At 37.9% G+C, this 12297-nt stretch overlaps 1 protein-coding gene across 1 annotated transcript in view; it reads left to right on the forward strand.

Moving 5' to 3' along the window:
• The window catches only part of cc2d2a (coiled-coil and C2 domain containing 2A), a 183697-nt gene that overhangs the window by 75906 nt on the left and 95494 nt on the right, over nucleotides 1-12297 (forward strand). The window contains exons 11-13 of the mRNA XM_043700613.1: nucleotides 3648-3819; nucleotides 5807-5943; nucleotides 6065-6196. Coding sequence (XP_043556548.1) covers nucleotides 3648-3819; nucleotides 5807-5943; nucleotides 6065-6196 — 441 coding nt within the window. The remainder of the gene's footprint in view (nucleotides 1-3647; nucleotides 3820-5806; nucleotides 5944-6064; nucleotides 6197-12297) is intronic.

Here is a 12297-nt window from a genome sequence, read left to right on the forward strand (position 1 = left end):
CTCTCTCACACACACACACACACACACACACACACACACACACACACACACACCTTTCTACTGCAACTTTTGACAGGTTCCACATTTGCCCTGTACAGGACAATGACACACCTCTGAAGAACTCCAGGGAAAGTATGGTGAGAGAGAGAGGGCGGGAGGTCAGTCATTTGGAGATGATGCCCTTTTAATCACTGTAGACAAAAGATGCGATCTCTGTTGGAAACAGGTCTTTAATGTAATGTTTCCATCGCGACCTCGAGGTCTCCTTTGGATAATCCAATCTTTGGATAATTGGTATTCGGATAATCGAGGTTCCTCTGTATGTCCCAGTCTTTAGATTTGATTTGCACTTCACTAAATCTCATCTACTGTATCTGCTGCTCACAATGTGGTCTCTTCTACATTGAGGAGACGAAATACAGACTGGGTGACTGTTTTGCAGGACACTTACATTCTGTCTGCAGAAATGAACCCAAACCTCCTGTTGCCTGTCACTTCCATTATGTTCCTTGGCCAACATCTCTGTCTCAGGTTTGCTGCAGTGATCCAGTGAAGCTCAGTGTAAGCTGGAAGAGCTGAATCTTGTTTTCTGCTTGGGAATCCTGCAGCCTTCTGGACTCAACATTGAGTTCAATAATCTTAGGGCCTGGACACCTTCTCACATGTCCTTCCCCTAACCCCCAAACACCAGAACCTGTCATCACACGGGCTGCTACGACAAACTACCCGTTGTCAGCCGCTAATAGTCCCCATTAGCAACTGTTGATTCTCCCAGGCTGATCATTACATGTTCCTTTTTTTTGGACCTGACTGTGTTTCTCCCTCCCTGAGCTCCACCTCCACCTATTGCTCACTCTCATTTGCCGCCTGCCCTCTAACCCATCTTCAGCATGTATACCAACCTTTGCCTTGTTAAAATCAGTTCTGAAGAAGGGTCACTGGACCCAAAGCATTAATTTGGCTTTCCGTCCACAGATGCTGCCAGTTTTTTCAGCAATTTCTGTTTTTGCTTCTGATTTCCAGCATCTGCAGTTCTTTTTCTTTTTGTGAAATCACCCATTTTTACACACAGGCCACAATTCGTATTTCACTTGTAAAAAATAGGAATTCTGTATTTTATGGTAAAAGTGAGGGAAATTGTCTAAAGCTGCAGTAAAACCATTGCTATAGTTCAGAACTAAACAAATGGAAACAAATGATCATATAAGGAAGACATGGCAACAGAACTAATGAAGTTTGGAACATTTAGTTTCAGAGATGGGTCAGGTAGAATGCAAAGTTGGACTTATTGGAGAAAACACTTTTTAAGATACAGATTTGCTTTCAACCCTGAACATTTTTCACTGCTATCAATATTACAGAGACTTCAGGTTGCAAAAATCAGCAAGATTTGTGAGACAACCCAAGCAATCAATGAGCAAATTTAACAGTATGCCCAGATAAAAACTCATTGACAACTAATGTAACTCAGGGTACAGCACAGATTGCTGAGCAAATAGCCCTGAAACATTTAAGACTGTTATAGATGGCAAAGTAATTCAGAAGATGAAAGTTCAAAAAGCAAACTTTATTTTCTTGTGTTCCCAAGAAGAATTCGTGCCAATGAGAGAGATCATGCCAAACAAGAAATAATCCTCAAATTGCTGATTGGGGAAGCGAGCATAGCTGTTTCACTAGTGATAAAATCACAGAGAGATAATCGTAACAAATTAATCAACAGATTGAAGTTAAAAGTTAAAAATTTACTGATACCGTTTGAATACTTGGTACATACAACTCCAATGAAGCTACCACTGAAAAGGGATAACTAACATAAAAAGATTCAGAACCTAGTCAAAAAGAAATTACTTGATCTGGTGATCCAGGATATTGCCAAAAAAAAGGGTTTGTTTCACAGAGCAGCCATCCTCCACAATGGAAATTCATGGGATTACAGATGCTCCAATTATTGCAATAAAGCAGTTGTCTGTTTTAGTTCAAACTACATCCTCCGTGAAGGAAATCAAAGGGATTAAATAAGCACAGTTATACACCTCACATTTTCAAGAATAGAATCCTAATCAACTGTTTTGAACCTGGAGACGTGCCACTCTTAGTATGTTTACAGGGACCTAATTTTGGGAGAACAGCGAGTCCTTCAACCATCACAGTTTATGAAGTCAGACACTTGGGGCTAGATGGCTAAAATAGAAATGGAAACAAGCTTGGGGAAAACGTATCCAAAGTTTAACGGTCTATGCTAAGGGGTACCTTAAGCATCATGTACTACAATGCTGTCATATGGACTTGGTGGGAAGACCGTTCAGGATCTTGAGGACAAAGAAATTCTGCCTAAGTCTTCATCATAGTCTCTGTAATAATGTTTATATGACCAGCTTAAATTGGACATAAAAACTATCATGCAATACGATATATTTTAATACCTCTTCTCATTAGACGACCTTTCTTTGTGTGTGGGCATTACCAGACCAAGCAGGCCCTGTAGCTCTCTGAGGAAATGCAGCAAATCTACCAGGCAACTTTCATAGCACAATGAGCAGTGGGTGAGGTTTCATTTATCAAAATATTCCAAAGAGTTTACAACATTTATTGATATGTTTCTAGATTGTTCACTGGAGAAAGAGAGAGATACTTTTAGAAGTCAGTTTTTGGAGTTTCTTTGTTTCATTGTTGTTATCTCTCCTATTTCACTTGTTACTTTCTTCCTTACTGAAGGCAGTGGCTCATCACTGAGTACAATTAATCGATAGCCTTTTAATACCACATCTAACTAAACATCCACTTTATATAAGCACTGTGGTTCTTATTAGTCTAAACCTTTCCAATAACAGTCAATAGGTGACAATAAGATAACTGAAGAACTTGTTCTTAGTCTATTACTACTCCTTTGGACTTCTTCAGATTGACTTCCTCAGTGCTGTATTAAGCAGAGTGATTACTTTTGATTAATTATGGGAGTTAGGACATTGATTTGCTCACCTTATCCTGCATTCTTCACAACATGATCTCAATTATTTGAAAATCAATGCTCTTGTAATGAAAGAAAGCATATCCAAGGCACTTCAGGCATTTCTCCAGTTGACCAGTCCAGAATGCACTTGGTAAAACAATGTCACACTGTCTCTTGCCAGCATTCTTTAAATGCATGCGTGGCATCGAAGGACCTAAGGAGAGAGGAAAAACAAAAGATGTTTGGAGATAGATTTTGTTTCAAGTAAAAATAACATTTTCTACTATTTTCAAGGTTATATAGCATTAAGTTTTTTGAGCCAGATTAAGATGTACTTAGAACCCCATTTCAGTGTATTTTCTTTGAAAGAGACAGCTATTTATGCACAGTCTTGATAAAGTATTATTACAAAAAACGTCCTAAAGTTGTTTCAGAGGGAGTGTCTTATATATAACTAAGAAGTGTTTGTTGCGTCCTGTTTTGTGAATAAATTATGAAACTATTAATGTATTTGGCAAGAATAATGCAACATATGTGTAAATGAATATTGAATTCAAAACAGTGAAAAATAACGTACAAATTTGTGGTAACTAAGCAAGATAGAAGTATATTAAACATTCAGTATTTAGGAATTGTTACTTTTTTTGCAAATATTTCTTGGAATGTAAAATAATACTTTGTCTCTTGGTTGTTGTAGGAAGAGGATCAACCACTTGTAAAAGATAACATGGATAATGAGGATGACTATCTCTTCATAATTGACCATACTGCTCGTGATTTTCTTGTAATAAAGGCTCCTGATTATGAAAGCTACTATAGTCGACAACAGAAGGATAAAAAGGTTCTTTTTACCCCCAGCATTCTTACAGGTAATATATTTTGAAGTATAGCTTCTGGCATGTATTGATGATGTTCTACAGAAAGCATGACTGATTAAATTTTGGAGCTTATTTTGAGGTTAGAAAGACTCATGGTAGAAGTTGCATTTTGTGATATTCGCAATGTCTGAACAGTATTTGAAATTCCTTTGTTTTCTTGTTAATGAATTAACTTAATTATATATTTTTAAAAAGCTGATGTCTTTATTGAAACGCAAGGCAGGTGAAGCTATATTCATTAATAATTTTGAACAGTGATTTAGCCAAAGCAAGTGAATACCTGATCTGTAGATTGAATAGTTACGCATTGGTGTGGAGTTTGCTTGTTCATTTAAACACTTTCTATTAATTGATGTTCGTGGTTTGTATTAATCCTTTACACTACACTGTGTTAATTATCAGATTACATAATCAGTGATGTCAGATGTTAACACATTGCATGGAACCTGAACCTGAGTGTGTAGAGAGCTGTCCTGTTGTGATCCCTCTTATGTATATTGTGCATATTTAACAATAAGGTTGATGTTTACTAACAAACAATTAATTAACTTTTATCAACAAACTCAGTGTGTTCTCACTACAAGGTGGCAAGCCATTTACAAATTTCTTTGGTAAGAATCCTGGATGACACCATGAAAGGTGAAGTCATCAGCTATGTAGCATGAATTCTCAGGGAATACTCAAAGCAGTAAGAAGATGATCAATCATCTGGTGCTATGGAGAGAGAGACACTCCAGAATCAATCTGAAGTGCCTTTCTTTTGGGTACACATTCCTTCATCTCAATAGCCTTGGCTTACAAATATTTGAGATCCTGTGGAATATCTAACTCTTATAATCAGTGAAAAGTAACAGCACTGAACATATCAATCTGAAGAATCCAAGGTGTCAGAGATAAAGTATAAAACAGACCTTCAGCATCTTTCAACAGTCTGCTACTAACCTCCTTCTACACTCACATAAAGAGAGTGAAGGCATCAGAAAAGCCTGTAGCAAGAGACACATCGACATCTCACTGTCTAGGCTGCAGAAGGTAGCAAACTAGAGTATCAGTCTCAAAAAGAAACAGAAATTGCTTCTGAAACTGAGCGGGTCTGGCAGTATCTGTGCAGAGAAAACAAAGTTAACGTCTCAGTTTCAATGATCTTTCTTCAGAACGATGCATCAGTGAATTGAAGAGTGAGTACCTGGCAAATCATTACAACACAGAACAGATGAATGCATTGCTAACAGCACTGTAAGACTGACAATTACAGGTATACATATGAAGGGCATACAGAAAATTCATGGGCAGAAAGTTTGGAACAAAAGTGGGGAACATTCACCACCATGACTTAAGGCATACATTGTGGTGGGAAAAGAACATATTGATGAGACCTTTGCTTAACCAGTACGACTGTAGGTCATGAGCACACAGAGCGGCCACTTCAGAATATTAACAGTTGGTAAAAAGCTAAAAACAAGCCCCAACAATGTGCAAGTGTCCAAGTATTTGACGATATTATGGAGCAAGATGTGTGTTCTTCAGGTATATAACAGACCCACTGGATTATTTCTACTACCCTGACTTCACAGATCCTGGTCACATTCGGGTTTGCTGACATCATAATTATGTCTTGGAAACTAATTTTATTTTGAATATAGGAGCTATAGTGCCCATTCTTTTGGATTCCACATCATGACTGTATCAACCATCTGAGGGTCCAGAAGCTTTTCCAATAAGAGTATGCAGGCAGGTGACTGCTACTCTTATCAGATCTGTGATACTTTGTCATTTTTGATCATATCTACTCATTATTCTTAAACTCTTGCATATCTTGAGTACTGTTTAAGATTATTTGATATCACAATAGAGCTGACCCACGCAAACCTCATGAAGTTGTGTAGGATTTATTCCTTATTCAGGGAAGCTGGGATCTTTGGCTCTTATTGTTGTTCCGTGAGCTGGTTGTCTTTATTAAATTATTCTTGATGTTCAGTGGCCACATCAGAGAAGATTCCTGAAGACATGCAGCCACGGTTTCTTGAAGATGAAGGCATTTATGTTGGCGAAAGACCAAAAGTTTCCAAATCTAACCAGAACATCATTGAGCATCGTCTACTTAAAAACAAAGAGGTAGGTTGAACAAATAATAAGTGGTGTGGACCCCACTTTCATAAAATAAGTAATCATTGTATTTTGCGCAAAATGTTTGTTTAAGAACTTCGGCAAAAAATATTCTCATTCATAATCCTAGGGGAAGAAATGGTTCGGAAGTGATGGCAGAATTATAGCGTTACCTAACCCTATTAAACAGACCTACACCAGACCGCCAATTTTCTCACTCCATGAAAAAGTGGATCCTGCAATAGAAACATTCTATAAAAAAGTAAGTAAAACCATTATAATAAAATAATAAATGTCTTTATAGTTCTATAAATGATTTATAACATATTAAATAGTAGAATTGACTGTTTATTATTCTTTATAACTGCAATTTTATTTACATATCACAAGAATAATGTATTGATAAGGAAAAAATTGAATGTCTGTAGATTGCAAGTAAATAAAGTCATATGTGGATTTTTCACCTCTTATGAGATTACTGAAGTAAGGGAAAAAGAAACATAGAATATAGCAGCAAGAGCAGGCCATTCAGACTTTCAAGCCTCTACACCATTCAGTATGATCATGACTAATCATCTCAGTACCTTGTTTCTGCTTTTATCCCTTGTCCGATGATTCCCTTGATTAGTAAGAGTTATATCTACGTCTTTCTTGAAAGTCTTTGATCTTTTGGTCTGAACGTTTTCACACGGCAGAGAACTCCACAAGCACATCACTTTGAGTGAAATAATTTCTCCTCAACTCCGTCCTAAAAGACCTGCTGCTTACATTTGGAGTTTCAAGTTGTAGTTTGTTCCGTCAATTCATGGGTATCAAAATGGTATGTCGATTCTAAATCTACACTTCCGGTCTTGACTTGGCTTTCCTCTTCCTGCACTATGATTTATTGGTCTACCAATGTTTCATGGCACGCCAAAGCTGCTCATCTGTAATACTCCAGTACTATCTTCCGATACAATTAATTTGCCAAGTAGATCGATAATCTGTGACTATCATTTAATTCTGTACCATTGGGTACACTTGCAGTCATTTCAAATCTCTCTCAATTTCTGAGCCAAAAGTTTTCCAAAATAACCTGTTGTTGACGTGTCAGTATTAGACAGGGGTGGACAAAGTTAAGAATCACACAACACCAACTGGTGTTGTGTGATTTTTAACTTTGATAATATGTAACAGGGCTATGACTTGGAAGCAGGATTTGGTCTTTCGAGAGGAGTCTTGATCAAATGGGTCAATGGATTGAAAAATGGCAATTGGGATTCAGTCTGGATAATTGCAAAGTATTGCATTTTGCACAACAAAGAAGGGTTTATACAATTCATGATAGGGCCCTGGGTGGTGTTGTAGGAAGAGGGACCAAGGGGTGCAGGTACATAATTCTTTGAAATTTGCCTTGCATATAGACAAGGGGCTTAAAAGGCGATTGGCACATCTGTCTTCATTGCTCAGTGCTTTGTGTATAGGAGTTAGCAAATCATGTTGAATTTGTACAGGACGTTGGTGAGGCCTGTTCTGGAATATTGTGTCCAGTTCTGGTCGCTCAGTTATAGGAAGGATATTATCAAGCTGGACAGGGTTCAGAAGGCATCTGTCAGGATGTTGCCGGATATGGAAGCTTTGAGTTATGAAGAAAAGCTGGATAGTCTGGGACTTTTTTCATTGGATCGTAAGAGGTTGAGAGGCAGCTTTATAGAAGTTTATATAGATAGAGTTAGTGGTAGTTGACTTTTTTTTCAAGGATGGGGGATTTCAAGCCTAAGGGGCACATTTTTAAGGTGAGAAGAGAGAGATTTTAAAAAAGATGCGATAGGCAAATATTTTACACAGAGGGTGGTTCACGTGTAGAATGATCTTTCTGAGGAAGTGTTGATGCAGGTACAGTTACAACCTTTAAAATACATTTGGATAGAAATATGAATAGGAAAGGTTTGGAGGGATATGGGCCAGAAGCAGGAAGGTGGAACTAATTTAGTTTGGAATTAATTTCAACATCGATTGGACTGAAAAGGGTCTGTTTCCGTGCTGTATGACGCTCACTCTAAGATAATGGCTGATCTGTTTGTGGTCTCAACCTCACTTTCCTATTTGCTCCCCATGGTCCCTGACTCCTTTGTCTGTTGAAAATTTATTTAATTCTGCCTTGATTAAGTTCAGTATTACCTGATATTACTTTCTGGGGAAAAGAATAACACTTCTAAGGGAAAAAAGAACATTTCTGCTCATCTCCACCCAAAAGAAAGACCTCTTATTCTTAAACTGTGTCCCCTAGTTCTAGCCTCCTCCGCAAAAGGAAACTTCCTCCCAGCATCCACCTTAGGAAATCTCTTAGGATCTTATATGTTCAATAAGATCACCCCTCCTTTTTCTAAGATACATTGGATACAAGCCCAGCTTGTGAAATGTTCCATCAAAACATAAACCCCTTATCCTAGGAACAAGTCAGAAGAACATTTTCTGAACTGCTTCTAATGTAATTATAGCTTTATGAAATAAGGAGTTCGGCATTGCACACAGTATTCCAAATGTCTTCCCGAGGTTCTGTACGGCTGCAGTAAAACTTCCCTGATTTTATATTCTGTGCTTCTTCCGATAAATGCCAACATTACATTTTCCTCCCTAATCACTTGCTGTACCTGCATACTACCCTTTTGTGATTTACATAACAGCACATCCAGATCCTTCTCTACTTCAGAGTTCTACAATCCCTTTCTGTGTAAACAATACACTGCTTTTTCATTCTTCTTGTCAAAGTTTACAAGTTCAGAATCTCCAAAATTACATTTCCCCTGTCAATTTTTTTTACTCTGTTACTTAACCTATCTACATCCCTTTGCAGATTCTCTACCTCTAGATTGCTAAACTTTCCTATTATAGTGTCGTTGGCAAATATAATTATTCACCTCGCATCCATAACATTGACATAGACTGTAAACAGTTGATGCCCATCACTGATTCCAGTGACCCTCCACTAGTTGCAGAATCACAGAAGAATCATAGAATCCCAAAATGTGGAAGCAGGCCATTGAGTTCATGATCCTCTGAAGAGCATCTCACCCAGATCCACCCCCTACCCTATCCCTGTAATCCTGTATTTAATATAGAAGTCCACCTAACCAACACATCTCTGGACACTATGGGCAATTTAGCATGGCCTGTCCATCCAACCTGCATGCCGTTGGACTGTGGGAGGAAACCAGAGCACCTGGAGGAAACTCATGCAGACATGTGAAAAACGTGCAAACTCCATACAGTCAGTCACCTGAATCGAACCCATATCCCTGGTGCTGTGAGACGATAGTGCTAATCACTGAGCCATTGTACCACCCCAGCCACTCCAGTTGCAGCCTGCTAACCTTAAATAAACCTTTATTCCTATGCTCTGCTTCCTGTTAGTTAATCCTTTGTATATGCTAACATGTTACCCTCTACACCTTGTGATCTTATTCTGTGTAAAAACTTTTTATGTGACATCCTATTGATTGCATTTTGGTAATTGATGTATACCACATGTATTGGTTTTCCTATATCTACCTTCCATGATTTCACTTTCACCAATTCATGTTGATTCTGCCTGATTATCTCATATTGAAGTGAACCTTTACTGATATGTTTGAGTATTTCGCATTCAGAGCAGTTCCTTGAATATCTTGATGCAAGTTCCTAATGGAAATATTTGCATTTGGGCTATGATATCACTGGAAAACGATACATCAATAAAGAGAGTAATTTTCTGAAGTAACTGCTGAGGATTTGAATTCCAAGGCTGTATCAATAATGAAGTTTCTGTGTTAAATCTACCCGCCTATATAAAAGAAACTAGATTTGAAAGGCATGTAATTTTATACATCAGCTGCGGTTACAATGAAGGACTCTCCATTCAACCTCTCCCCTCACCTGAGGCATGGTGACTCTCAGGATAAACCCACCACCAGTTATTTCTCGCTAATGAGAGAGCAGCCCTATGCTCTGGTAAGATTATGGCAACTTTACCTTTTTTTTGAAATTTTATACGTACTGAATTAAAGTATGTATCTTAAATCAACAATATATAAGCTCCCAAGGCAATGATTTTACCCCAACTAAACCCTTGCTAAAAGTATAGACTTTGGATTTCAATTAAGATGTAATGTGTGACTTTGTCAAGGTGAAATTATTTTGTGCGTCCTCAGTTATACAGTCTTCAATTTCATGAATCCACAAATTGAGCAAATATCATTGATTATCGACAGGAATTTGATCAATGAGCTTTTTATTATTTACTGAATTTTACAAACTGAAATTGAAAAGTTATTTGAAAAATTGATGCAAATGAAGATATAGGCATGGTTGATTTCAATTAACTGCTGGTTACTATGTTCTGTTCCAATGGCAAATTAATTGGCTGAATGCCAACTCATTTAAACGAATTTAAACAATTTACAAGTATTTTGTCACGCCAGTTTGAGATATCTCCTACATTACTAATCTTACAGCAAATCTTTGTTTTTTCTTTAATCTATCTAATCTTGTAAGCCATTCACCTTTGCACTAGTATTTCTTTTTCCTCAAGTTTGATACTGTGTTTAACATTTTTAGTTAACCATGGAAAATGGTCCTCACTTTTGATATATATACTTACTGACTTTACCGCTTATTTTAAACCATAGGAATTGAATGGATTCTAACCACTCAGCAATAGTTAGTTCTTTCCCCGTAGAAAGGAAGAACCAATTCCTACAGAGTGAAAAAGTTAGAAAGAACAGAGGAGTACCTGTACTTCCTTCCTCTCCTCATCTAACTCCCAGGCAATCTGCTCAAACTTGCAAAGTCACATTGAGATGTCGCTATTCATGTGCTTGTGTGCTCAGCCCCAGGTACAGTAAAACAGTTTCACTGGTTACCTTAATTAACCATTTGTAATTGATCTCAAGTAGAGAGAGGTTTAAACCTAATGAAATTAGAATTTAGCAGAAAATTGCCATAAAATATTAACTGTGAAATAAAAATGTAATTCAATTTTTGGACTTTGTTCACAAACTGCTAGCACTCGGTTCAAACTTGTGTGCTATTCAGTTCTGGACATTTCAACGGTGATAATTCACTTTGACCATCACCTCAGAACATATTATTCATGACTTCAGCTAAAGTTAGGTTTGGTGATGTTGGAAGGAGGGAAATCTGATCGTAAACATTTAGAAGTGCCACTGATTATGTGCAGACATGAATTTCTGTTCTGCACAAGGTCCCTCACCCCCATACCAATTATGCCATTAGTCGGACATTTATTATCCAACAGATGGCAGTGAATAGCCAACACAGCTGGACAGGAAATTCTGTGAAAATCGCAATAGTACTGCACAACAATCCTCCAGTGATGAATTCCAATGCAACTAAGTTGAATCAAGTTTGTAAATAGTGGGAAATAAAATATTTTTACTTTTGGTGTCCACTGTCAAAACCAATGATTCTGAGGTTAGGCAAAGTACAGTGTAGACACCAATACAATATCCCAACAGATTTGGAATACTTTGGGGTGTGTTTAGGCAGAATACTCTCACATTCAGTTTAATCAACAAGTTTTCTTGTTACAGTTCTTAATGGCTTCTTCATCCCATGTCCCACAATTAAAAATTATTCAAATTAAATCATAGTGCAATGCAGGAACAAACCCTTCAGCTCACCATGTCTGTGCCAACCATGATGCCATTCTAAACTAATCCCATCTGCCTGCACATGGTCCATATCTCTCTGTTCCCTGCCTGTTTATCTGTCTGTCTGAATGCCTCTTCAACACTGCTGTCATATTTGCTTCTATTACCTTCCCCAGTTGCATGTTCCAGGCAACTACTTCTGTTTAAAAAAACCTTGCTTAGCAGATCTCCTTTAAACTTTCCCCTTCTCACCTTAAACCTGTGCCCCCATTTGACATTTCCATCGTGAGACAATAACTTCGACTATCCATCCTATCCATGTCTCTCATAATTTTATATACTTCTATGAGGTCGTCCCTCAGCCTCTGACGTTCTAGTGAAAGCAATCCAAGTTTGTCAGCCTCTCCTTACAGTTAATGCACTCCAACCCAGGCAACATCCTGGTAAGCCTTTTCTGCACTCTCTCCAAAGTCTCCACATCCTAACCAATAATGCAGCGACCACAACCTCACACTCTTGTGGCCTGACCAAACTCGTATGCAGATGCAAAATGACTTGTCAACTTTTATTATCATTGCTCTGACTGATGAAAGCAAGACACTCGCTTTACCACCTTTTCCACTTAAAAATGTGTTGCTGGAAAAGCGCAGCAGGTCAGGCAGCATCCAAGGAGAAGGAGAATCAACGTTTCGGGCATAAGCCTCTTGTGTTGTCACTTTCAGGGAGATCCCTC

This window comes from Chiloscyllium plagiosum, chromosome 1 (genome assembly GCF_004010195.1).
Source record: "Chiloscyllium plagiosum isolate BGI_BamShark_2017 chromosome 1, ASM401019v2, whole genome shotgun sequence".
In the NCBI taxonomy this organism is placed as follows: Eukaryota; Metazoa; Chordata; class Chondrichthyes; order Orectolobiformes; family Hemiscylliidae; genus Chiloscyllium; species Chiloscyllium plagiosum.